Here is a 26,838-nt window from a genome sequence, read left to right as displayed (position 1 = left end):
ACATGCCGCGGAGCGGCTGGGCCTGTGAGCCGTGGCCGCTGAGCCTGCGCGTCCAGAGCCTGTGCTCTGCCACTGGAGAGGCCACAACAGTGAGAGGCCCACATACCGCCAAAAAAAAAAAAAAAAAAAATGTACCAAAATGGTCATTGCAGCTCTATTTACAATAGCCAGGACATGGAAGCAACCTAAGTGTCCATCGACAGATGAATGGATAAAGAAGATGTGGCACATATATACAATGGAATATTACTCAGCCATAAAAAGAAACGAAACCGAGTTATTTGTAGTGAGGTGGATGGACCTAGAGTCAGTCATACAGAGTGAAGTAAGTCAGAAAGAGAAAAACAAATACCGTATGCTAACACATATATATGGAATCTAAATAAAATAAAATAAAATAAAATGGTTCTGAAGAACCTAGGGGGCAAGACAGGAATAAAGACACAGACTTAGAGAATGGACTTGAGGACAGGGGGAGGGGGAAGGGTAAGCTGGGACGAAGTGAGACAGTGGCATGGACATATATACACTACCAGATGTAAAACAGATAGCTAGTGGGAAGCAGCCGCATAGCACAGGGAGATCAGCTCGGTGCTTTGTGACCGCCTGGAGGGGTGGAATAGGGAGGGTGGGAGGGAGACGCAAGAAGGAGGAGATATGGAGATATATGTTTATGTATAGCTGATTTACTTTGTTATAAAGCAGAAATAACACACCATTGTAAAGCAATTATACTCCAATAAAGATGTTAAAAAAAAAAAAAAGAATGACACCAGATCTACAATAGCATGTCCTCATGTCCTACAACCCATAATAAGCTGGCCCATACTTCTCTTTGCTCTTCTCCATGACTCCTAGGTATTGCTGAAATCATCTGAAATTTTATTTCTGATTGTTATTATTCTTAAACATTAGTTCTATTGCATTTTGAGAATCATTTACTTAAAATTGCATTTAACTTATCAATGATGTCATCCATAGTTAAGTGTGTAAATGTTTCTGGCTTCATTGCTTGCCAGTGTCTTGTATCCCACAGCATCTTTTTCTTGACTTCTAGATTTTGATTCATTTTGGTTTGGAGAGCTTTCTTGAGTAAATTTTTCAGAAAGGATCTGTGGGTGGCATACTTTCTTAGTCTTTGTAAGTCTGAAAATATTTGCCCTCATGTTTGAGTCATCTTTTGCTTGAGTAGTGAATTCTAGGTTAATAGTCGTTCTCCCCCAGAAACCTGAGAGAAAGGCTCTATTGTCCCAGCATTTGGTGTTGTAAGAAGTGCAGTACTCACTTGATTCGCTAAAGTTTCTTTATGGAAGCAAGCAGGATTTCTCTTTCTAGTCTTTGGAATTTAGAAATTTCCCCAGATTATTTCTAGTTGTTTGCTCTCTTTTGGTAATTTTTCCTGGTACTAACTAGGTAAGCCTTTTTGGTCTGAAGACCCAAGCCTTCCCTTAGTTCAAGGAAATTTTTTACTGATTTTTGGAATAATTTATTTTCTATGTTTTAAAATTTCCTCTTTTTGGATTTCCTACTACAAATAATAATACCACCTAATATTTATCAAATGTACTTTCCTTCTGCTGTAATATGCAATCTGCTTAACACTGTTGTTATTATTCCCATTTTATAGGTGAAGAAACAAAGGAACAGAGAGGTTAAATAGACTGTACAAGGTCTCACAGCTAGGAGGTATAGTCCATGATCCAAACCCAGGCATCTGGCTTCAGAACCTGTGTTCTTAGCTACTGAGCTATACTCCCTGCCTGTCAGAACCAACCTCCAGACTTGACCCTGACCCTGACCTCAATACCCTTCAGTGCAAATTTGAGTGTTGACAGCTAGGGACTCTATAAGCAGTAGGAGAAAACATAGAGATGCTAGAATGAAGGAGCTGAAAGAGATTGAGAAACTGAGGACCAGAGAGGAGCAGAGATCATCAGAGGTTCTCCAGTGAATTCGGAATTGGGAATTTTCCCCTCCCCGCTTTTCCCTCTGTTCAGCCGTGCTCTTCAGGCCTCATCTCTGTCCCTGGTACTACTGCATGGTCTCCTGGTGGATCTCCTGGTTCCTACTCCTGTTCCGTTAGTCACCCCTCTAAACAGCAGCCAAGATGATTCTTCATATAAAGCAGACCCGGTCACCTTCTCACTGCTGAATATTTGTTGAATGACTGCATGAATGAAAAAATAATTCCAGAGTACCTACTGTGTGTCAGACACTGTGCTAAACACTGGTGATTCAGCGCACATTAGGCAAGAATCTTCCAGTTGCAAGTGACAAGAATCCAACTCAAATTAGCTTCAGCCAAGAAATGGAATTTATTGGATTTAGGAGGGTAGCCTTCAGGCATAGCTGGATTCAAGACCTTGAGCAATGTCACCGAGAACTGGCTTCACCCGCTCTATCTCTTGGCTCTACCTGCTTATGTGTTGGCTCACTCCCTTAGTGACGGAAGATAGTTGCCAGAAATACCAGGATGAAGGCCTTACAGTTTGACTCCCTCAATCATTTCAGCAGTAATCCTGGGTCTGAGTCTTATTGGTTCAAGCTGGATCATGTGCCTATCCCAGTCACTGAAGACAATAGGATGGGATAAAGTGATTGGCTGTGGCCTGGGTCACATGGCCATCCCTGGAGTGGGAGATGGGTCAGTTCCACGTGAATCACCTGGTTTGAGAGTGGGGGAAGGACGGGTGGTTCCTCAGATGGCAAAGAAGCACAGATAGAAGCTGGCCAGGCAAATGTCCTCTACTTTGTGGTTCATCAACCAACATAGTTCTCATCTCCATAGGGCTAATTAATAGTCTAGTGTGGTAGAGGACAATTGGAGGAAAGACAGACCCCAACCAAATATGAACAATATATAATGAAAAGATGACATTTGTGACAGAAGGCCCAATGAGGGCACCTACTGGGAGGATCTGGTCAGGGACGTGAGGCAAGGAGCAGGAGCTGGGATGTAGGAAGGATCACTCTAGGTGAGGACCTTAAGGTAGACCAGTGTGCGTGGGGGCATGAGGGAGGGGAAAAGGAAGCACGAGACGAGCTGGAGGAGTGTTCAGGGTCCGAGAGGCTGTTTAAGGAGTCTGAACTTTATCCTGGGGCGCTGGGAGCTCTGTGTTTGATGTGTGTCATAGAAAGCTCACGGCCTTGTCGATGAGAATGGCGTAGAGGATGGCAAGGCGAGAGGTAGGGAGCAGTTAGGAGGCTGTTGCCCTCACCCTGGGAAGAGGTGCTGGTGCCTTGGACTAGGGTGCAGGGAGCAGGGATCGAGAGCTGAGAGATCCGCATGATGTGGGATCTGCGAGATCTGGTGATGAGTTGGATGCGGGGGAGAGTTTGGGATAGGGATGACGCCCATGAGTCTGGTTCAGGCAAACAGGTGATTGGTGGTGCCATTCTCTGAGCTGGCAGCAGTGGAGAGGGAAACATTTGGGTGACAGGATCATGAGTCCCACTGTAGGTATGAGTGCTGTGTTAGAGGCCTAGTTAGTGAGTTCTCGTGGAAACAAGGACATTTTTGACCAGAGCTTCCTAAATCACCTGCGGTGAAGAGCCTTATACTTTTGTTAAAACACACACTGTATATGATATCTCATGCTGGTTTGACAGCACCCGAACTAGCCTTATAAGTATTCAATCAGACCAGTCCATTGTCTTGCACTTGGATGTCATGGCAATGTCAAGTTGCTACAGAAGTTTCCAAACATTCTTGATTTTGCTGCTTATCTTGTTGTAAACCAGTAACAAGCAGTTCATGGATCAGTGCATCCTGCAGACCGCATGCTGGGTGGCACTGATCTCGTCCAACCCTAGCACCCATTTTAGAGACAGGGAAATTAAGGCCCGAGGAGGGGACTGGCCTTGCCCCAGGTCCTGCAGAAAACAGCAGCAAAGCCAGCATTTCAGTCCAGTCTTTCATCCGCTGACCCTCTATTTTGGTGACCCGGCCTTAGGCCCAAGAGTCCAAGCAAGGGCTGAACTCGGGGGAGTCCGGGGGTGAACTGCATTTAGCGGCCAAGGTCACAGGGCTGACTTCCACATCTGTGCCGAACACTTCCCAGGAACTCCAGTAGTCAAGACGGCCTGACCCTGGAGCTGGCACAAGCACATTGGGTCGAGGATTGCTCCCCAAAGCCTGAAAGCCCAGGCCAGTGAGTGGCTGGTTGGACTGGGGCCAGGAAAGGAGATGGTCGTGGCTCTTGGCCATCCTGTGCCACTGCAGCACCCAAGGTCAGGATGATGCTTGGTGGCTGTGATGCGTGCCCCAGGCCAGCGACGGTTCTCAGGACCAGCTCTCCGGGGGGACTTTTGTCTACTGGCTTTTGTTGCACGTGGGCTTCCCCTGGCTGTCGTTGGGAGATGCAGTTCCCATGAGCAGATTGGGGATTGTCCTTGCTGCCTGAAGTTGCTGAGGAAGAGGCACATGTCAAGGGCGGAGACATTTGGGGAACATGAATTAGGGCAGGGAATACAGCTTAAGAGCATACACCTTGGTGCCATGCTGCCTATCTTGCCATTGCCTTTGCCATGCAACCTTCCTGTACCTTAGTTTTCCCATCTGTAGGATGGGGATGATGATAGTAGCCTGTTGCTCAATAAATGTTAGTGATTATCAGCTATTAGTAGAACTGGGCACCATGTTAGGCTCTCATCTATTAGAGCCTCAACAGATATTTTCACACTTAACATTACTCTTTTTTCTTTTTTTAAATACATTTATTTATTTATGGCTGCGTTGGGTCTTCATTGCTGCATGCGGACTTCCTCTAGTTGCAGTGAGCAGGGGCTACTCTTTGTTGCGGTGCACAGGCTTCTCATTGCAGTGGCTTCTCTTGTTGCGGAGCACAGGCTCTAGGTGTGCGGGCTTCCATAGTTGTGGCTCGTGGGCTCTAGAGTGCAGGCTCAGTAGTTGTAGCACACGGACTTAGTTGCTCCTCAGCATGTGGATCTTCCCGGACCAGGGCTCAAACCCGTGTCCCCTGCATTGGCAGGTGGATTCTTAACCACTGCGCCACCAGGAAAGTCCTAACACTACTCTTTTCACCAACCCACTCAAGGTCAATTCTGTCCTTTGACAGATGATAGCAGCAACAATGACAACACAGCAACAGGCCCTCCATATGCATGCACTATCTCATTTAGTCTTCCGCAGGGCCCATTGAGGCAGATGGTAATAGCCCTATTTTACAGATGTGGAAACCGAGACTCAGAGACATTAAAGCGACTTGCCGAAGATGACTCACACTCAGATTTTTTTAGGCTGCAAAGTCTGTGCTCTTTCTAAATACCACTGACAGAACCTAATCCTTTAGTGAGAGGACCTTGTGGGGCCTGGGACTAACTCTTGAAGAGGAGGAGTGAAACTGGGGCGCTACTGGACACCCATCTCTGGCCTCATTTTAGGGATGGAAGACTGAGACCAGTAAGGGGGAAGGGACCTGCCCTGGGTTCTGCAGACTACAGGCCAAAACTCTCCCTGGGTTTGAACCTGAGGATGGATGCCTGCTCTGTCCTACTCACCTGCACTCCACTTGCAGCACGTGCCCCCGAGAACAAGGCAAGTGCCCCCAGGAAGAGCCAGGAGCATGCCCTTAGCAAGCGGTGGGAGACTGTGTCCCTTGCCCTGCTGTTAGGGTCGTAGAGGCCAGAACGTGGCAGGACAGTTCCTGATTAAACATCAGCACAGAGTCAGCTGTGCCCACCCTCCAAGTCAGATCCCAGGAGCAGGCTGCTTCCCTGCCTGTGTCCACAGTTCCGAGCACAGGCTCCGGCACATAATAGGGATTCAGTAGTTATCAAAATAACCAATAAATGTTTCTTGGCCTGCTCTTCTGTGGGGATGGCATTTCTGCATGGAGACTATAGACCCCAAAACCAAGGCTGTAAGACCCAATGAGTCTTAGGCCCAGAACTTCCTAAGTGGGTTAGCAGATTCAAAGGTTGGGCTGGAGGGGCATATGCAGATACTTCCACAGTTCCCCTGGGCCGCCCAGGGCCTTTGCCCTCTTCTGCAACAGGGTGGGGCAGGGGCAGGGCTCTGTAGAAGTCGGGGCCAGTGTGTCCCGGCCCTGGCTTTCATTACCCCCATCACCCAAGCACAGGCCTGGCCCTTTCATTGTCCAAGGCAGTGAAAGCCTGAGCAGCTGCTGGTGGGGGCTGGGGGTGGTCTTAGTCTGTCATAAGCTCTGGAATTCCTGGGACCACACCTCCCTGGCTTTGTGCCCAGTTTCTGCCATAGTGGCATAACTCTCCTCCCCACCCTGGAATAAAATCCCAGTGGACTTTGGATCAGAAGCCGGGACAGGGAAGCTCATTAAATAGCTTTTGGCAGGTACCCTCCTTTTTTTGAGGAGGGTATTGCCAAGGCTCAGTCTCCCGCAGGTGGAGTCTGCACGGGGAAGGAAGGTGGGTGGGTTTCCATCTGTGCAGGGTTCATGATGGGGTCTTGCGAACGCAATTCCGAGCGGACCAGGCTTAACGCAGTGGAGGCAGTGAGGGAAGACAGATGGAGCCTTGCTGCGGTGCAGCTGCAGGGAACGGCCTGTCCGGGGTGTCTGGGCTGTATCTTGCTGCTGCTGCATCTCCCTGGAGCCTTGGGCTCTGCCTGGGGGTGCTGCTTCTCTTAAAATGGGAGGTGCACATACACTGGCTCCCTGCTAACCCTCCCTGGTCCTAGCTCTGGAAGCTGCTGCCAGCTTGCCTGAACAGTGAGACGTTTGCCTGCACGGCTGGGCTGCATAGCCAACTGGCTTCTCAGTATGTAGCTGGAGGGCTCTGTCCCATGGCCGCCCTGTGCAGTGGTGCAGGGCACAGCGGATAGTGGATTGGGTTTGATCTGTAGCTGTGCACTTACTGGTGACCTTGAGCAGGTTTCATTATCTCTCCGGCTCTGTTTAACTATCTGTAAAATGGGGACAGTAGACATCATATCTGATAAGGTTATGAAGATTTCATGAGTCAGTAATTGAGAAGTGCTCTGAACAGTGCTGACACGTACTGTCAAATAAGTGTTTGTTAAATAAAATATGGAGATCAATAAATGGGGCCCAGGCTCTGAGGGCCCAGGTGCTGATCCTGTGGCCTGTGGGCCACCTGGATCTCGCTGTTCCCTAGATCCCAAGTCCTCCTGTACTGAATAGCACCATCATTTACGTAGGTCTGAGAAGCATTGGGGTGCAACAGGAGGAGCACTGGACTGGCAGTTAGCAAGCTCTGGTCCCAGCCCTGCCTCTCAGTTGCTCTGTTTCCTTGGGAAAGTCACTAACCCTCTCTGGGCCTCAGTTTCTCTGGCTATAAATAGGGAATATTTATAGAGTAAAAGATCTCCAAGGGCCCTTTCGGCTTAGATAGCCTGAATAACAGTGACTCTCCTGTCCTGCCCCAGGCTGTACACTGGGAGGGTCCACATGCTTTGTTGATTTGTGTCTGGAGCTATGGAGAGGCAGTGGGCAGTGGCCGCCTGGGCTCCCCAGGCCCTAGATGCTCTCCTAGCCTGGCCTGGCCTGCTCCTGGGCCTCGGGACACTGCACTGCTGTGCCCTTTCCTCATTGTCCTTGTGGTCCAGAGTGTTGATGAATGCATTCTGGATCTGTTCTGGACTCAGTGCCCTGGGTTGGCAGGGCTGCTCTGGCACAGTGTCTAATGATGGGCTGGCTAGTCTGACTGTGAGCCTGATGTCTGTCTCCATCACTAAGCTGTCGGCTTGGCGAGTGCAGGGCCCCTTTCTGCCTGTTCTCCACCGCATCCCCAGGGCCCAGCACAGAACCTGGCACGTAGTTGGTGCTCCGAAACTGTTTGTTGATTGAGAGGTGAACACTCAGCTGAACTCAAGGACTTCTCTCATCTCAAGGAACCTTATATTCAGGCTCTCCACCCTAAGGAATCTTCTCCTAAGCACCAGAAATTCCACCCTGGGAACCGTCAGCCTCCCATTGGAACTGGCCGTCTCCTGAGACTCACCTCCTTAGTTTCCCAGGACAAGAATGGGCCCTGTTTCCCAGGAACCTGCAGGATGAGAGCCTTCCAATCTGGAGGGTTCTTGGGCCCTGCAAGGACTGCCTTGGCTCTGCCCCCAGGGACAAGGCAAAGTGTTGATTGGAGTAGTAAGTGCCCAGCTCAGATGAGGGCTGTTCCGAGTTGACCCTAATAAAGGATGTTTTCTTATGTCAGCATGCGTGAACATGCTGGTATGTGTGAGAGAGACAGGAATAGAGAGTCAGAGACAGGGTCAAGGAGGCAGGCAGAGATAGACATTCAGAGACTCTGAGACTAGTACAGGGAGACTAAGAGGCAGAGGGACAGCACTTCAGCCTAGGGTGGCCGAGGCAGGGTGAGGTGGGAAAGGAGGATAGGGGCTCCTCCTGCCCCATTTTTTTCTGGGCTGACATCCAGGTTGCCTGCCACTTGGGTGGTAAGCATGTTCAGGCTGGAACTGGCTATGGGACAGACACCCCTGACCTGAGCCCCAGGCGCAGCCCAGGGTGTGTTTGTTGAAATCAGACAACCAACGGCAGCAGCCGTAGCCTCAGCATCAAACAGCTTTGCGCTGGCAAGACAGCTTCCTGTGGGGCTGCACAGTGGTTTCGAGTGGGCACCCTGGAGCTGGACCTACCGGTCTTCCGATCCTACTGGTCTTCAAACAGCAAGCTGTGGGCAGCTTCCACTACCATTCCCTACGCTGGATTCTTCATCTGCAAATAGGGTAATACTAGTACCTGCCTCCCAAGGTGCCGATGAGGATTAAATGAATTAACGAAGGCCAAACTCTCAAAATAGTGCCTGGCCCGGGATCACTGGATCCTCTGTTAACCCCTCAGGTGGGTAGGTCAAGGGTTGTCAGCCCCATTTTACAGATGAGGAAATCCAGGCTCAGAGATGGGCAGGGACTTGCTCAGCGCACCCAGTCAACCAGGGCTGGAGCTGGGGCCTGAGCTGGGGACCCTTGCCTCCCAGTCCAGTGCTCCTCCTCTGCCCCCCGCGGTCCCTCTGTTAGGGACCTCTCCTTCACTTGTGATCCTGACTCTTGGGCTGTTGTAACATGCTCCTCGCAGCCACCGTCCCGGGGGGAGGAAGCCCCAAGCTCTGTGTCCATCTCTGCTTGCCCGGATTTGGCACACAAAAGTGCTAAACAAAAACGTGTGTTGGGCTGCACTGATGGTGCTGCTGGGAGATGACTGAAGCAGCCGGTCCTCCGGCCCCCGGGGGTGGTGGCATTCTTGGAGTCAGTGCCGGTTGGTTGCAGGACCCTGGGTTAAATTGCAGCCGCCCACTGGGACGAGAGCAATGTGGGGGTGGGAGGGCGCTGGGAGGTTTCCATGATTGGCTCCGTCCTGGTCCTGCCGGAGAGCCAGAGCTGCGGCCAGTGGGGTCGCGCTGCCCCAGCTGGGGGAGCCCTTGGGATGTGTGTGTGGAACAGCCGGCTGGGAATCCCAGTGCCAGGGAATGCTGCTGTGAGCCATTGATGCCTCTCCCTCCAGAGCGGCACTCCGGGGGGGCCAGCCCCAGGCCTGGGGACTGATGGCAGGGGAGCCAGGGCTGGCGTGTCTGAGCCTGTAACCCAGGAGCCGTCCGGGCCCCTCGCAGGCTGAAGGACGGGGTGGCCGAGGATTCTTCCTCGAGACATCCCGGGCTCCTTTTCAGATGAAAGTGTCTTGGGAAATTACAGAGTTTTCTATTTGATGGAAGAAAGAAGTCCAACCTCTCTCCAGAGTGGCGGCAGCGGGCTGGACAGGGTGTGTGTTTGGGAAGCGCGCTGGAGGAAGAGGAAGAGGAGGCGGGACGAGTGATGCAAGGGTTTGAAAAAGCCACCTAGATGTGGGAGGAGAACCTGGTCATTTGGTTCAGCTTTTCCCGGCAGGTATCGCGCCCCCGGGGACCTTGGGTAAGTCCATGAATAGCCCTACTGACACAAAGGAGCTCTGTCTGCGGAAGGCAGCCGCTTGACGCGCCACCAGGAGCTGCCACAGCTGCCCGCCCGTCCGCCCGCCCGCCGGCCGCCGGGCGGAGCTGGGCGGAGACCCGCGCGGGCGGGCGGGCTGGCAGCAGCGGCATCCAGGAGTCCCCGGGTCCCTGCCGGAGTGTGCTGGGTAGGTGCCTCGGTGCCAGGGTGTGTGTATGGCGGGCGGGGGGCTCTTGTCCAGGGCACCCCGTGCCCCTGTTTCTATTGTTTCTTCCCCAGGGCAGCCATTGGTAGGCATGTTGCAACCAAACCATGTGTGTTCTGCTCTGAGATAGCTGTGTGTGTGTGTGTGTGTGTGTGTGTGTGTGTGTGTGTGTGTGTGCGCGCGCGCGCGCGCTTGTCTGTCTGTCTGTCTCTGTGGGTGGGTGGGAGCCTGCAGGGCTAGGGACATGCTTCCGCTGTGTGCTGCTCCCACTTCAAGGCTGGTCAGCTGGCTTTTCTTTCTGAGGGAAATGAATGTTTGGTGAGCAGAAGTCCGGCCACTGCATAGGGAGGGAGCGCTCAGCCAGCGGTGCTGGCGATCTTGTCAGGGATGCTGACCACACACGAGGCACCAGGATAGCTGTTCTTGCCTAGTTCCATGAGGGGAAGGAGGTGGTCTCAGGGGCTGGACTTGGAGTGGGGTTGCATCTGATCCTTGCGGCTTTGGCTGTTATGTTCACTGGAAGTACAAGCAGAGATGCTGTGCCTCCTGAGCCTCTTGGGAAAGGTCTTGCACCTGCCCCTTTGGCTCCTGCTGAGACCCGTAAGGAAGGGGAGAATTGTTAGGGACCTGCTCACCCCACAGAGCAAGCCGCTGTAAGCAGACAGAGGCCAATTCTTTTATCAACTTGGAGGCCTCACATCTCTATGCTTGTCCTGGGGTGTCCAAGAAGAACCCTCATGCCCTGGGACCTCAGGGCTGAGGAAAGCCCAGGTCCAGAGAGGGGAGGGGCTGTGCCCAAGTTCACACAGCAGGTCTCTGGCCAGGACCAGGATGGAGGACGTCTGTCTCCTGGAACAGTGAGGACAGGATATGTGGGTGCCGTTACCCTGAGCTCAGCTCTGAATGTGGCGCTCCTGGCTTGAGATGCCTGGCTAAGTACAGGGCCACTGGGCCTCTCACCAAAAACCTGCGGCATCTCGCTGCCCTCAGGCCTCATGGCTGGGGGCTGTCTGGCTCCCCTCTCCAGGTGGCAGGAGTGCGTGTATCTCCTGGAAGGAAGGAGCTGCATTGTCTGACCCGCCAGGGCCCGCGGCATCCCAGCCAGGGCACTGTGGCCATAGTCAAAGTTTCCACCAGGGCCACTTGAGTCCTCCACGCCCAGCCAAGGGGCACCTCCCCTCTTCGCCAGCCCTAGCACGTGGCAAGGCTTAGCCCAGGGCGGGCCCTTCGGGGAGCGAAGTTCCGCAGTAGGGCCTGCTCCAGGCCGGGGCTGGCATCTCCTGCAGTGGGGGGATGGTGAAGATGGAGGCAGCTGAGGTGACTGACCCCCTGTTGGGGAGTCTCTTTGAACCAGAGATCGTCGATGGGACTTCTGATTATAAGGATCTGGTATCAGTGAAACCACCCCAGCCCCTAGCCTTCTTGCCTTTGCACGTGCTGTTCCCGCTGCCTGGAAAGCCCATCTCTTCTCTTCTCTCCAGGTCTTAATCCTACCCAGACTTCCATGACTAGAGCAAATACTGCAGCTGGAATCTGTCTGTCCCTTGGTGGTGGTACCCACTGTGGTTGCTTCATGTCTTATTCATGTAGGATTTGAGCCTTACTCATCCCTTGGTCCCAAGGGCCCAGCCTGGGACCTGGGGCATGATAGGAAAGGGCTCAGATGGGTTTCCTTGAGGACAAGCTCTGACGTCCAAGTCAGCTCTTTCTACCCATCTCCTAGCTCTACCTGGCAGACAGTGGGCACTACCAGCTTGAGGCCTGGCGAGGAGTCCCTTTGGAAGGGCCCTAGTTTCTGCATGGCAGGGTTGCTTCCACAGAGCCAAGGGTTTGGGGGATGGGATTTTTGATAGGAGACAAGGCAGGGAGAACCTTGGCTTCAGCCTGGCGGAGGCCACAGGGAAAGCTGGGCTGGGATCGTGCTGGGCTAGGTGGTGTGGTGTCCACCCCGTGGCCTGGGCCACAGAGGGTGGGAGGGGCAGCCCCAGCTAGTTTGAACGCAGTGCTCCTGGTCCTCTGCACAGACTGCAGCAGCTTGGAGCTCAGATTGGGCCCTGTTGGGATGGTGCCAACCAGGGTGGTGGATTGCAGGGTTGGGGGAGCGTGCGGTTCTCAGCCAGTGGTCTGCCTGGCTCCCCCAGAAGAGGCGCAGCTGAGGAGGGAATGCCCACACCCCGCTGGGTTCCTAGGAACGCTGAGAGCCCCTTCCTGTTCAGTCTCCCAAGGCCCTAGAATAGCTGAGTCTGTTTGCCTTCTGGACAGATACGGGACTGAGGCAGGAAAGGAAGGATTTGCCTGAGGTTATGTGCGACTCAGCAGCACAGCAGGGACAAGAACCCAGGCCTCCGGGTCCCCCACCCAGGTTTCTCTCCGTCACACCAGCTGGATGACTCAGAGTCCTTGGCTTTCACCTTGATGCTCCCTTTTTGGGGACTCCCTTAGTGACACATTCCTTCCCAGGACCGTTGCATTTACTAGCGAGAGCCCGGCTCTCCTCTGAAAAAGCAGCGTGTGCAAGTAAAGAAAGCCCTGGCCTGGCCAACAGGCTGGAGACTGAGGCACAGTCTGGTCCCTGCTCACTGGATGATCTCAGGCAAATCTGCTTTTTTTCTCTGGCTCAGTTTCCCCTTTGGAGCAACCAGGGACAGGACCAGGTATTGCCTGGCCCCTTCCAGGCATCCAGAGAATCTTCTGTTCTCTGCAGACCCTCTCCTCTTCCTGGGTTCCGAGAGTCATTGGTCAAGGCCAGTGTCCGGCTTCTCAGGGAAGTGGCCCCCTACCTGTTCCTCAGGCCCTTCTGGTCAGAAGCCTTCTCTTGCAAGCTGGAGCCTGGACCAAGGCTGGGAGGTTTGTTGTTTGTGGAGCCAGGCCGTTTCCAAGATGTCATTGCTCAGGGAAAACCGTCATTCCTCCGAGGGATAAAGAGGCTGCTTATGGCTCAGCCTGGAGAGGCTGGAGCCACTCACGGCAGGCCAGCCAGCCTCGGCCCCCGGGAGTCGCCACCTTTGCCTGAACAACCAGCTGGGTGGGGGCAGGATTGGGAAAGGGGTGCTGGGGCCACGAGCCGCTTGAGAGATTGGAGCTTCCAGGCACGGAGGAGAGGAGAAGGGGTCCCAGGAGACCGTCTTCCTCTGGCAGTGGGCCAAGGTCATCACTCCAGACGTGTGGAGAGTTGCTAGGTGTGCCCTCTGCTCCAGATGGCCCTGGGCTTCTCCCCTCTCCCTCTGCCACGGGCTGGCCTGCCCGCACCTGGCACTGGGGCTCAGGCTGCTGCCGGAAAACTGTCAGCGGCTCCCAACTTAGAAAGGTGGGGAGTGCAGAAAGTTATTTGGAACTGGGCACGCTCTCCCCTACGTAGCCAGGGCTCTCTGTGGTGTCCTTGGTTATCTCTTGGTGGGGTTAACCTCGGGCTGATAGCAGAACTCAGACACTCGGGGCAGGCTGGCAGAGGGTGGGAGGCATGGGGAAAGGCAGAGGAAGAGCTGGGCAGAGCCTCTGGGAGCCAAATGGCTGGCCACAACCTTGAAAAAAGGCTGGAGGCAGCCACGGGGAGAACCCTGGAATGGAAGGTGGCGTGCCTGTCCCACTCCTCTAGTCAAGGGTTGTAACTGTGTCCGCGCAGAGCTCCGAAACCTTCACTGCTCACACGTCAATTAATGAAGTTCCCAGTTGATTCAAACAGCGGCTCTGTAAGTGCTTTCTCTGCCTGTCTCCCTCCCTTCCCTCCACATGTGTCTAACACCCACTATGTACGGTGCACTGGCCAGGTACTGGAGGTATAGGTCCGATCTTTAATCTAGTGCCAGGGATGAGCATGTAATGGATGGTAACAAGACAGCTTTGGCAGGGAGACTCGTGGAGAGGGAACCCTGGGGAAGCTTCCAACCCAGCCCGGGAGACCCTGCAGGAGGTGAGACTGAATCCGGATGCACAGATGCTTGTCCATCGAAGGAGGAGATCTCCATCCCAGTCTGCCCACCCCTCTAGGGTGTAGACATGATTCCTGCCTGACCATAGAGATTGCCTACGTGTGTCCATCCACATGCTGCGGCTTATCGCAGTGGTGGCCGAATAATGTTGTATGCAGGTGCGTGGGCTCTGGACTTGAGGGCAGGCTCTCCCTCTCTACAGTTGGGTGCCCTTGGGTAAGACACAGAAACTCTCGGTGCCTGCATTTCCTCAAGCAAGGGCCCAACCTCACTGGGGTAATGAGATGAGGTGTGTACGCAGAGGGCTGCGTGCGTGCTGACACTGAGGCATGGGGGCAGCGGGGGCACCCCTGGCACCTTCCCTTACTGGTGGCTGTTATTGAATGAGATGATGTGGGTGAAGCGAGGTGTTCGGCATGGAGTCTGACGCTGAGCGAGCATTTGCTGAATGGGAGGTGACACAGCAGCTTTGGGGCTGGGAGGGAGGAATCAGCTGGAATGTGCTATCAGGCCCTAGGATGAGGGCTTTTAATTGCTTTTGAAATAAACTTTTATATTGAAATGTAAAAGACAGCAAGGGTAGAAGTATGTAGCCGATGAATTTTCACAAAGTGAATAAACTCTCCAGGTCAAGAAACAGAACATTCTAGTACCCTGGGAACCTACCCCGCCCCTGGCCGCGCCCCGCCCCGTCACTGCCACCTCAAAGGGTAACCCTTTTCTTGCCTTCTCTCACTGAGTAGTGTTGCCTGTTTTTGAATTTTGTATACGTGGAATCATTGAGTATGTATTCTTTTATGTTGACTTCTTTGGATCAGCATTTTGATGGTGAATCCTTCAGTATTATTGTACTCAGTTTTATTCCGTTCACCCCCACTGTGTGTGGTATTTCACTGTGTGGATATAGGTCCCCCAATTTATCCATCCTATCATTGATGGACATTTGGGTTGTTGCCAGTTGGAGGTTATCATGAATAGCACTACTATGAATATTCTCATACATGTCTTTTGATGCACCGTAATATACTTTTCTGTTGGGTAAATACCTAAGGTTTATAATTGCTCAGTCATAAAGTTGTATATAATTAGCTTTAGTAGATTCCACTGTATAATTTTCTTTTTTTTAACATCTTTATTGGAGTATAATTGCTTCACAATGGTGTGTTAGTTTCTGTTTCATAGCAGTGAATCAGTTATACATACCCACATGTCTCCATATCTCTTCCCTCTTGCATCTCCCTCCCTCCCATCCTCCCTATCCCACCCCTCTAGGTGGTCACAGAGCACCGAGCTGATCTCCCTGTGCTATGCGATTGCTTCCCACTAGCTATCTATTTTACATTTGGTAGTGTATATATGTCCATGCCACTCTCTCACTTTGTCCCAGCTTACCCTTCCCCCTCCCCATATCCTCAAGTCCATTCTCTAGTAGGTCTGCATCTTTATTCCCATCTTGCCCCTAGGTTCTTCTGATCTTTTTTTTTTTTTTTAGATTCCATATATATGTGTTAACATACGGTATTTGTTTTTCTCTTTCTGACTTACTTCACTCTGTATGACAGTCTCTAGGTCCATCCACCTCACTACAAATAACTCAGTTTTGTTCCCTTTTATGACTGAGTAATATTCCATTGTATATATGTGCCACATCTTCTTTATCCATTCATCTGTTGATGGACACTTAGGTTGCTTCCATGTCCTGGCTATTGTAAATAGAGCTGCAATGAACATTGTGGTACATGACTCTTTTTTTTTTTTAAACATCTTTATTGGGGTATAATTGCTTTACAATGGTGTGTTAGTTTCTGATTTACAACATCTTTTTGAATTATGGCTTTCTCAGGGTATATGCCCAGTAGTGGGATTGCTGGGTCATATGGTAGTTCTATTTTTAGTTTTTTAAGGAACCTCCACACTGTTCTCCACAGTGGCTGTATCAGTTTACATTCCCACCCACAGTGCTAGAGTGTTCCCTTTTCTCCACACCCTCTCCAGCATTTATTGTTTCTAGATTTTTTGATGATGGCCATTCTGACCGGTGTGAGATGATAACCTCATTGCAGTTTTGATTTGCATTTCTCTAATGATTAATGATGTTGAGCATCCTTTCATGTGTTTGTTGGCAATCTGTATATCTTCTTTGGAGAAATGTCTATTTAGGTCTTCTGCCCATTTTTGGATTGGGTTGTTTGATATTGAGCTGCATGAGTTGCTTGTATGTTTTGGAGATTAATCCTTTGTCAGTTGCTTCATTTGCAAATATTTTCTCCCATGCTGAGGCCACTGTATGATTTTCTCAAGCGTGACACCAACACACCCTTTTCAGGCAGCATAGGAGAGCACCTGTTGCTTCAAGTCCTCACCAACAGAACTGGCATTAGCTATTGTGATATCTGATTGTGGGTTTAATTTGCATTTCCTTGATGACTAATGAGGTTTAGCACCTTTTCGTATGTTGACTGGCCCTTTGGATCATCTCTTTGTGAAGTGCCTGTTCAAGCCTTTTCTCCAGTTTTCTATTGGATCCTCTTATTGATTTGAGGGAGCTTAAAAAATATTCTGGATATGTGTTCGTTGTTGGATATGCACGTTGCAAATATGTCCTCCCACTCAGTGGCTTGCCTTTTCACTCTTTTCTGAAGAATAGAAGTTCTTCATTTTAACGCAGCCCAACTTGTCACTCTTTGTCTCTGTGGAGAATGCTAATTGAATCCTGTTTCTTTGCCTATTACAAGGTTGTAGATATTCTGTTGTGTTGTCTTCTGGATGTTTTATTGTTTTATGTTTCATATTTAGCTCTGAAATCCACCTGAAATAGAGTCTTACGTAGGATGGACGTAGAGGTCAAGACTCATTTCCTCTGGGTGGATATCCAATTTATTCAAAAGATCATCCTTTCTCACTGTCGGTCCCTATCACCTTTGTCAGAAATCAAGGGGCAATAGGGTGAGCTGAGTTTTGAAGGATGTGTAGGAGTTCACCAGGTGGACAGAGGAGGGGATAGGGTTCTGGGAGGAAGTACAGTGAGCACAGATTTAGAGGTGCCTGAGAGGAGAGTGTGCTTGGGGAACTACCAACAGTTCAGCCTGGCTGGAGGGAAGAGGGGAGAAGTGGTGTGGTGGAAAGGCCGGTTGGCAGGGACAGGACACACAGGGGAAGGAGCTGGGACACCAGAGGGTTGCGGTGGATTTAAGCTGGAGGGGAGTATAGTCAGGTTCGTATAAGAGATATGAGAGACGGTCCCATGACAGGAGGATGAGTTTGGAGCCTGCTGTCAACCCAGACAAACCCAGCCTTGACATCCCCCTCAGCAGAGACAGAGCATGTCTTCTTCAGGGAGGCAGTGGCAGAGGTAGCAGTGTGCCTGGGGCCTTGGAGGGTGGCCTTTGGCTGCAGGTTTGCGGCTGAGTCCAGTGGCCAGATATACATTGCAGTGTCCTTGAGTGGAAAAGCTTCCCGCCACTCCCACCCCAGCCGCCACCCAGTGCCGCCAGCACTGCAGGCCCTGAAGGAGGAATAGTTTAGGAACTGGAGCAGACAGACAAGGTTGGGGTGGGGGTGGGGGGCGGTGGATCTCTGGAAAGGGGGTGCTTTCTGCTTCTCCCGCCCTTGATGCACCCACAAGGATCCTGGCCTCACCTTGGGCCCTGAGAACAGACCCTTCCAGGCTGGCTGAGATTCAGAGCTGGACAGACCTCCTCCAGGAGAGAGCGGCCTAGAGAGGGGAGTCGCTTGGCCCGGAGCCACGCAGTGAGCCATACTTACCCAGCTTGGCCACCCACCAGCCTCCAGGGCCTTTGGGATGGGCCTCAGTTTTCTCCCCTGCAATGTACAGATGATAATAGTGCCCCCACCCTGGGCTGTGGTCCGAATATGTCAAGTGCCTTCTCCTGGAGTGGATGCAGGGGAAGGGACTGGTGATGATGATGATGATTCCAGGAATTGCAAATATTTATTGAGTACCCACTACGTGCCAGGCCCCCCTATCTGGATGGTCTCCCAACAGTATCGTGGTCTGGGTACTTGCTACTTCTGTCGCCATTTCACAGATAAGAAAATTGAGCCTTGAAGAGGTTAAGCAGCTTACTCAAGGGCGCCGAGCTAGGCAGTGGCAGGGCCAGGATTTGAACCTGGATTTGTATGTCTCCAGACCCCTGTTCTTCACCAGCAATAGGCTTCCCTCCTCCACCCCTGGCTCTGCAAGTGCTCCCCGTTATCCGAGCTGTTGCTTGCAATTAAGCCTGAGATTTTGGGCTTGGTCTCCGGTGCCTGACATGACGGAGAGTCGAGAGGAAGGTCATGGCCATGGGCTGAGCACTGCTGTGCCCCAGGTCCTGCCTCCTGCCCCCTGTCACAGCATCCCTGCAAGGGAGGCATCGCTGACTCAGCCACACGGCGAGGAAGTGGGATTCAACGCAGGCCTGCCTGATTCCCAATCCCGGTCTCCTGATCACAGTGCTACGCGTGCCCTTCCCTGAGGTCCTCCTAGCTTGGCAGAGCCTTTTTGTTTGAGCAGCCTAGTGTAGAACATTGTAGAGAAACCACACGCTTCTGACTCTCCCGCCCATGAAGGGGTCCCCGGGTGGGAGGTGGTTTGGGAGGGTCACCAGGTGTATGTAATTCCATAGCAGTCCTGCCCTCACCCGGCGAGTCAGACACCTGCCCCTCAATCGCCACTAATCTGGGGTAAGAGCAGGGACCCTGCATCCGCTATTGCTCACCACTGCCTAGCACAGTGCCTAGGCCCTGGTGGGAGCTTGGTAAGGTCTTTTGAAGACAGAGAGGGAGGGAGAGAGGAAGGGCAGTGAAGGGGGCAGGAAAGAAGATCATGGGGCAGGAGAAGGAGCAGGGCTTTAGGGCCAGCAGACCATGTTTACATTCTGAGTCCTCTACTTACTCAGTTTTTGAAGTTGTGTAACTTACTTAACTTTTCTGAGTCCCAGATTCCTTATTTGTAAAATGGGGCCAGTTTTGCTACTGACCTCATAATGTTGCTAGACATGAGAAAGTGTAGGTAAAGCAACTGTTGCAGTGCCTACTGTCTAGTAGATGCTCAATTAATGCTTTCTCTCTTCCCCTCTCCACCCATCTTTTTCACTGTTTTCTGTTTCCACCATCTCTAGCTCCACCTTCCTTATCTTTACAGCACTAAGTAAACTTCGCTTTCAGGGTAAAGTTCGAATTCCTTAACATAGCCATGCTTCTGCTCCACGGAACCACCTGCACTTCCTCAAATATTCCATGCTGTCTCTGGCTTTGGCCTGGATACCCTCTCCCATCCCTTTCCCAACCTCCTCCAAGAGCCATCCCAGCCTTTCCTGCTGTCTCTGTGCTTCCATAGCCCCTTGGGGTGGTGGTGAGTCGGTGGGAGATTGACACGGGCCCCTTACCTGGTTCTCTCACCCAGAGACCCAGTGCCTTCGGGGAAAGACGTGTGTCTTGCCACCGTTTGTCTCTGGTGCCCCACACAGGCCCTGGCACAGGACTGGGGCTCTGTAGGTATTTGCTGAGTGTCTCTGGGGGTCGGGGTGGGGGTGAGTAAACCAGGGACGCAATCCTAATGAGCCAGAGCAGAACCCGACTGGGGCCATGACAGCAGTGCAGGCCAGGCATTGGCAGGAGAGCAGAGGGCCCCCTAGGCAGGGTATCCCAGGGAGCATTTAACTGGGCTGCAGGAGATGGGCAGGAAGTGGACTTCAGAAGGTTGAGATAATAAGGAAATGAGACAATGCACGTGCACACATCTGGATCAGGGAGAGAAAGAGGGTGCCAGGTGGGAAGGGAGTGGTGGTGGAACTCACAGGAGAACTGGATCTTGAGCAGAGAGCCCCAGGGTGGGGTAGGAGAGGCCCATGGGGCCGCGCTCGCTTTCTGACGGAGGCATCAGTCACCACAGGGACAGGAAGAGACTGGGGAAACTTCTGTTCTCCACTCGTGTGGCTTTCAGATGAGCATAAGGCCGGAGGTGTAGAAGGGGTCTTTGGGGCGGTGGTGTTGGGGGCAGAGACTGCGAGTCCAGGCCCCCCACGCACACGGAAGACCCGAGAAGAGAAGGGGCTTGGCGAGGTGGTGACGGGGGGGGGCACAGTACTGGAAACCCAGACCTTGGAAGCTGCTTCCCCTGCCTGGTGAGAAGCTGGTCATCCAGGAGGGTGGTGGGCATCTCAGCAGGCTCCAAAGGCCAGGCCTGAGGGCATGTTCTTCTGACTTAGCCAGGTGACATTGCCAAGAGCAGGGAAGGTTTCTAAGAGGGGTCCCTCTCTTCTCACTCCTCAGGGCTTCCTCTTCCCTGCATGTTGGTGAGCTGCTTCTCCTCTGTGTCTCGGTACTGCTTTCAGTACAATGGGTATGCTCCCTGCTCTGGTGTGTCGCCTGCCTTCCTGAGCCCCTGACAGATCAGTGAGTTGTGTGGTTCTTTAGGGACAGAGAATTTTCAGTCTGCAGTCAAATTCCTCCTCCTTCCACTCTCTCCTCCTGCAGTTGGGCCTCTCTTCATAGGGAGTGTGAACGGGTAGCTGACTCTAGCAGGCTTGTCAGCCGCCCAGCCTGGACCAGGGGCTGCCGAGGTCCTGCCTCTTCCACATGGGCTCCATTACAGAGGAAGTGCCGTGTATTGGAACTGGTACCAAACTAGGTTCTGGTCTGGATTCTAGTCCTGATTCTGTTGTGTGACCTTGGGCATATTGCCTCCCTTCCCTGGGCTTTAGTCACCTTGTCTGTTAATGGAGGCAGCTCCCAGAATTTTCTGGGGAGTCAAAAAAAGGTCAAGATGCCTGGGCCCTACTTTTGGGGACTCTTATCCAGTAGGTCTGGCGCTGGGCCCAGATATAGATATTTTTTAAATGTTCCACAGGTGATTCTAAAGTATATCTCTCTGTTGAGAACCGATAGTCCGGATCAGTACTTTGCAAACTTGAATATGCAAATGAATCACCTGGGATCTTGGTTAAATGTGGGTTCTGATCCAGTAAGTGTGGACTGAGGCCTGAGATTCTGTATTTCATAGGACTGCTGCTGCTGCTTCACGCATCCCACTTTGAGTAATAAGAATCTAGATGGTCTGTGAAGTTTATTGGATTGCCCATTCATTCGTCCATCCATTCGTTCACTCATGCATCCTCAACCCGTAAAATGGGGAGTGGGGAGAGGTGAGGCTGGAGGGAGAGACAAAGCCCAGCGTCTTCCAGGGCTACAGGATTTGGGCTTTATCTGGAGGGCAGTGGGGAGCCACGTCAAGGTTTTAAGCCGAGGAGTGACAGGGTCAGATTTGCATTTAGAAGACTCCTCTGACAGGGCACAGAGAAGCAGCAGAGGGGCGTGGACCACGGCTGGGAGGTCAGCATCGATCCCAGTGCTAGATGTCATGGTCTTGAGGCAGGTGGTGGTAAGTGGAGACGGTGAGAGTGGATTCTTTTCTTTCTTTTTAATCAACTTTATTTTTCAGAGTAGTTTTAGGAACTGAGAGGAAAGTACAGAGAGTTCCCAATACTTCCTGTCCCTGCGCACACATAACCTCCCCCAGTGGAAAGATTCTTTAGATTTTACGAGAGACCATCAAGGAGGATTTGGTGATTGGCCGTGGGGTGGCAGTGAAGAGAGAACGATACCCAGGTCTCTGGTTCGGGCGGGTGGTGGCATCATTGATACAGAGACTCTGAGAGGAGGAATGGACTTGGGGGAAGGTCAGGAGTTCAGTTTGGGGTCCACTGACTTGGGAGCACTGGTGGGATATCTGGAAGGAGGTATCCATGTCTGTGCCTGGGCTCCAGCCACACGGGTGTCCTCTCTGTCCCCCAGGGTGCTCGCCTTCCTGGCTCGGGACCTTTGCCTGTGCTGTTTGCTCCCTCATGAGCTTGTCCCTGCCCACTGAGCAGATTTTAGCCTCAGTGTCCTTCCACAGGGTGGCCCTTCCCACACGCCCCTTTATTCTCTCATGGGACCTTACGGTTTTCCTTCACTATGGATCAGTGTTTTTCAAACTGTTTCTGTGGGTGATGACTTGGTTCATACCAGGCCTTCCTCTCCAGCCTGTAAGCTCCATCAGGACAGGGATCACGTCTTTCTTATTCTTGTCTCCACAGAGCCTAGAACATTCTGAGAAAGGGCAGGTCTGGTCTGGCAGCGGGGACTGGGTGTTGTCCATGACCAGATGGTACAGATGGTGCTTGTTGCCTGGGGAGTTGGATGAGTGCTCGAGGGAGTGTGCGGGCCTGAGGTGAGAGGGGGCTGGAGCAGTTTCCAGTGAACAGGACACATGCCGAGAGGCCAGCGATGCAGTGGAGAAGGGGGGGTCATCGGCTAGTCGGAGGAAACCCAGGGAAGGAAATGTCAAAGCGGGCCGTGCTGCGGTGGTTGCGGCTGCCGCCTGTGGAGTGCTTGTGTACCAGCACGGTGCCGAGCTCTGGGTGTACATCACTCCTCGCACAGCATCCTGTGTTACGGCTAAGGAAACTGGGGCCCAGAGAGGTTACCCCCGAGGTCACCTAGCCAGTAAGTGTGAAGTGGGCAACAGTATCCAGAGCTCTCCCCTCTGTAAGGTGCTGCCTCCGTTCTCCTGGACTTTGCCAAACTTGTTGCAGTGGGGGTGGGGAAGGAGGACAGCCTGGAGGCCCCTGTGGCAGGGTGGTGGCTTCAACCTCTGGGTGTCAAGAAGCCAGGCCTGAGGAGCTGACTGAGGCTGGGCAGGGGTTCCTGGAAGCCGGCATCGAGCCAGAGACCCAGAGGCATGCCAAACTTGGAGGAGCAACCCCGTCTCAAAAGGCAAGCCTGGAGGTCAAATGGCCATGTGGGAATTCTAGTAGCCTGTCTCCCTTTCTCCGACGACTTTCCATTTCACAGAGCACTTTCCTGTCCTTTCTCAGGCTTGGTCCCCAGAAGTGATAGTCTGGGATCACACAGCTAGCAAATGACGGGGTCAGGATTCCAGCCCAGGTCTTCTGGCATTATGTCCAGGGCTCTTTCTGAAAATCCTTTGTAAGGGCCACCCTGAGATGGAGGGAAACGCCAGTTCACCCCCCACCCCCTGACCTCCACCTGCCCGGCCCAGCCCAGCCCAGCCCAGCCCAGTGCAGGAAGTGGTTTCTGAGGGCAGTTGAGGAGCGCGGCATCTGTGGTAGATGTGATGAGTCATCTCAGAGTGCGAGCTGCAGGTTGACTCTGGGGTCAGCTGACCCGGCTCCACGCTTAGTAGTTGTGTGACATTGGGCAAGTTATTTCCAGCAGCCTGCCACCACCCTCAACCCCAATAGCAGGTGGGGGTCTAGGGCCCAGGGGACATAGCTGGTGTGAGCAGGCCTCTGGATGTCACACCTGTCACCCTTCCCCAGCCCGTTCCGAGCCCTGGATTGCGCTGGGGAGAGGATTTGATTATGTCGTAAACAGAGGCTCCATTTAGAGGGCCTGGTTCATTTCCTGAGTGCTTCTAGCAGGCGAGACATGCACAGAATTAGCCCTGGTCCAGCCAAGCCAAAGAAGTGATGGATGGGAGAGATATACACACTCCCCGCAGAAGAGGGGCAGCTGCATGGAGCGCTCGGACCCAGGGCCCTGGGCCAGCAGGCTGGTCTCTGGGGCGCCTTGGCTGGAGTGCTGGATCCTTGTCACTCCAAGCTGCTGTAACAGCTGCCTAACTGGGCGTCCCCAGCTGCCTGCACTTTCTCCATGAGAGTGCTCACCACACTCATTAAGACCAGTTGTCTAACCTCTGTTTTTCTGCTCAGCTGAGGGCAGGGACTGTGTCTGACTTGTCCTCTGCTGTCCCCATCCCCACCCCAGGGCCTAACTCAGTACTTGGAGAATGAATGACTGCGTGTATGCATGCCATGTCCCCATCCTCGCGCCACACCTGCTCACACCACCCAGGGCAGCTTCACGTAGTACGGCTCTGCCCGTGTCATTCCCTCGCTCACAGGACGATCCCACGCCCGGCATCCATTCTGTACTATGGCTCTCATCTTTATTTCTTTTCCTGTCCTAATTCTCCTACTTGCCACCCTCTCCCCCAAGGTTTCAGAGGCCCCTTCCCCCCCAGGTACCCGATGCCGCCCTAGCTTTCCCAGGAACACAGGCCTGACCACAGCAGCTCAGGTGCTCACACAAGCCCCGTCCAGGAGCACAGGATGGAACCGATGAGCTCTGGTCCTTGTTTGCCAGTGTCTGCCCTGTGGCAGATGGGCCTGGGGGAGGGGCCTCCAGCAGTGCTCACAGCCTGCTCCCCTCCCTCTAGACCCCTGGGGCCCCAAACCGTTGTGTGTAAGGGTCCAAGGAAGTGGGGAGAGACCGTTGGCCACGAGGCAGGAGTTCTAATACTGAAGCAGCCTTGGATTTCTTAGGTAATTTCCTTAGCCCCTGGGACCTCAGTTTCCCTATCTCTAAGATAAGCCTAGACTAATAATAGCTCCCGCTTTATCAGATGCTTCTCTGGGGCTGGGCCCTGTGAAGAACACTAACTTAGTCCTGTGAGTCTGGTGTGATATCATGGCTCTGTTCCAGGTAAGGAAACAGGGCAGGGCTCGGAGAAGTCGGGAGGCTTGGCCATTTTCTTGCACGGCTGGGAAATGACACCGCTGGAATCAAAACCCAAGTCCACCTCGGGCAGTCTGAGCAGGAATGGCCGGGCGCTCTGAGAGCCCTCGGTCCTGGGTGGTTTCTCAGCGTCCCTGGGGCGGAGCCTCTCTGGGGACAGAGGCACTTCCCCTCCTGGCTTTGTTTGGCTTGGCCTCGGTTTGGGGCAGGATTGGCAGAGGCAGGCTGACTTGCATTTCTGGTTTTGGGTCCGTTGCTGCACTTTCCCTAGGGGCGAGGTGCGGGGGCAGGCTCAGCGCAGTCACTGCTGGTACAGGCCTGAGCCCCCCACCCCCGCCCCCCAGGAAAGGGGAAGTGCAGCCTGCTCCCCTCTCAGGGCCCAGTGCCAGGCCCCGAGGGCACTGATTGCTGCTTCCCTAGTCCATCCTTCCAGATGGAGGGGTCTGGCGGTGGGTGGGGGCGGGGGGGAGGTGAGAGAGTGTAGGGCACCAGGGAGCTGACTGCTGAAGTTTGTTTTTCTCGAGGGAGAAGGCTCCCTGGTGGGTGGGAGACGACGGGGGACTGGGCTGCTCTGGGGACTGAGATCCAAAGTGGGCTTGGGAAGAAGGAGCCAGAGGCCAGGCTTTAACCCCAGCTTAGCCCTGGGTTTTTTGTTTGTTTGTTTGTTTTTAGCCTTGGGTTTATGGGCGCCTTGGTCACTGTCCAGGCTGGGCCCTCTGTCTTCCTGTCAGTGCAGTGGAGGATCTCTCTGACCCCCTGGGAACAAACTAAGGTTCTCAGATGAGATTCCTGGATTGGGGCTCCCGGCATCACAATTGCCAGCTTCGACTCTGGGAGTTTGACCGTCTGCTTCCAGGGGTCCATGGGAAAGATGTGTCACTGTTTGAGGTTCATGGCCGTTGTTTTAATCACCATGACTACCACCACCATCATCCCATTTCAGAGCTTTGGACTTTTTATAGTCTTCTCTCCTGGTGTGTCACTTGGGTACATTGTTTATCCCATTTCATAGGTGGAGAGTCTGAGGCCCAGAGGGTTTAGGGACTGGCTTATCCTGGCCCCGTTGTGTGATTCTAGGTTGGCCCCTGCTCCTTTCTGGGCCTCAGCCTCCCCATCTGTGCAGTGGAGATTTGGGCTCGCTGAAGTTCCAGGGTCTGAGGCAATGAGGTCCAAGGGGTTCCTGGGTGGAGCTGTCTTCATCCTGGAGCTGCAGGCAGGATTTCCAGGGAAGGAAGTCCTCCTGGTGAGTGGGCACCTGTCTTTGGCTGTGCCTGGGAACCAGACCCTGGCCAGATGGTCCTAGAGTCCTCTGAGGCTTCCCCTCCTGGCTCAGCAACTCTCTCTGCACCCCACCTCCCAGGGTGGTGGATGGGCAGAAACTTTCACTGTCATCCTCCCAGGCGATGCTCTTACCCACACCGGGCTTTCACATCCGCTCTGCTGCTCCCAGACAACACTGTGACCTCTGACACGTGTGTGCAGCACCCTGCAGCTGCCCCCACCTGTGGCTGGGCCACTTATTCCCAGATGTGAGGCCTGGCCGGTCCAGGGCTTAAAAGAATTCCCAGCTGCAGGCATAGCCTTTCAGTCTCTGGCAGCTGTGCAGGGGTGCATAAGTTGCTGCTCTCTGGGCCCATCTTCCTCATCGATCAAATGGGCATTTGTGGTCTTTACAGTAAGACCTCTTAACATATGTGCTGAGGTATTTAGCCCTGAAATTTTCCACCTCTGCATGTGTGCGCGTGCGTACGTGTGCGTGTGCGTGCGTAACTGTATAGTTCCCAGGGATGTGCGGCATCTTTCTCTTTCATTAGTTCTAGGTGCTGTGGCCTCTTCATAGACGAAACCCGGGCTCTGAGTAGTTCTAGGTCCAGCATTCCAAGTCCTTAACTGTGATGAGGGACCCAACCTAGCCCAGGCCTGACCGACTTTCCCGTGTGGCTATGACACTGAGACACCCCTGACTTTCTCTGAGCCCCAGTCTTCCTGTGAGATAGCTGCTTTTCACACTCCATCGAGGGCACCATTTTTCCCTTTGCAAATGAAATCTGCAGGAACCCAGCAAAAACTCCAAGGGTTCTGAGGGTTGTGTGTGAGGCAGGAAATGCTTCCTTTTTTGTATGTGGAACTTCTGAGGTTCCTCCAAACACAGTTTCAAAAGCACTGGGCGGATGATCCCTCAGTGAGGGTCCATGTGTCTGTGACATATGTCTAGTCCAGGTGTGAGCAAATATTTTGAAGTTCTGGTTTTATTCCAGTTTATTAGTTTCAGAAAGATCTAA

General features: G+C 53.0%; 1 protein-coding gene across 5 annotated transcripts in view; it reads left to right on the top strand.

Moving 5' to 3' along the window:
• The window catches only part of RGS3 (regulator of G protein signaling 3), a 145,050-nt gene that overhangs the window by 99,973 nt on the left and 18,239 nt on the right, over positions 1-26,838 (top strand). Inside the window, exon 1 of one of the 5 annotated variants that reach the window (XM_032634933.1) lies at positions 9,321-9,880. The exons of 3 other annotated variants lie outside the window; for them this stretch is intronic. In XM_032634933.1, the coding sequence (XP_032490824.1) occupies positions 9,812-9,880 (69 nt within the window). In that variant the 5' untranslated portion in view covers positions 9,321-9,811. One more of the 5 variants, XM_032634934.1, reaches the window with a different exon arrangement.

This window comes from Phocoena sinus, chromosome 6 (assembly GCF_008692025.1).
Source record: "Phocoena sinus isolate mPhoSin1 chromosome 6, mPhoSin1.pri, whole genome shotgun sequence".
Classification (NCBI taxonomy): Eukaryota; Metazoa; Chordata; class Mammalia; order Artiodactyla; family Phocoenidae; genus Phocoena; species Phocoena sinus.
The sequence above is the reverse complement of the archived record's forward strand: the minus strand, read 5'-3'. Positions and strand labels throughout refer to the sequence as shown.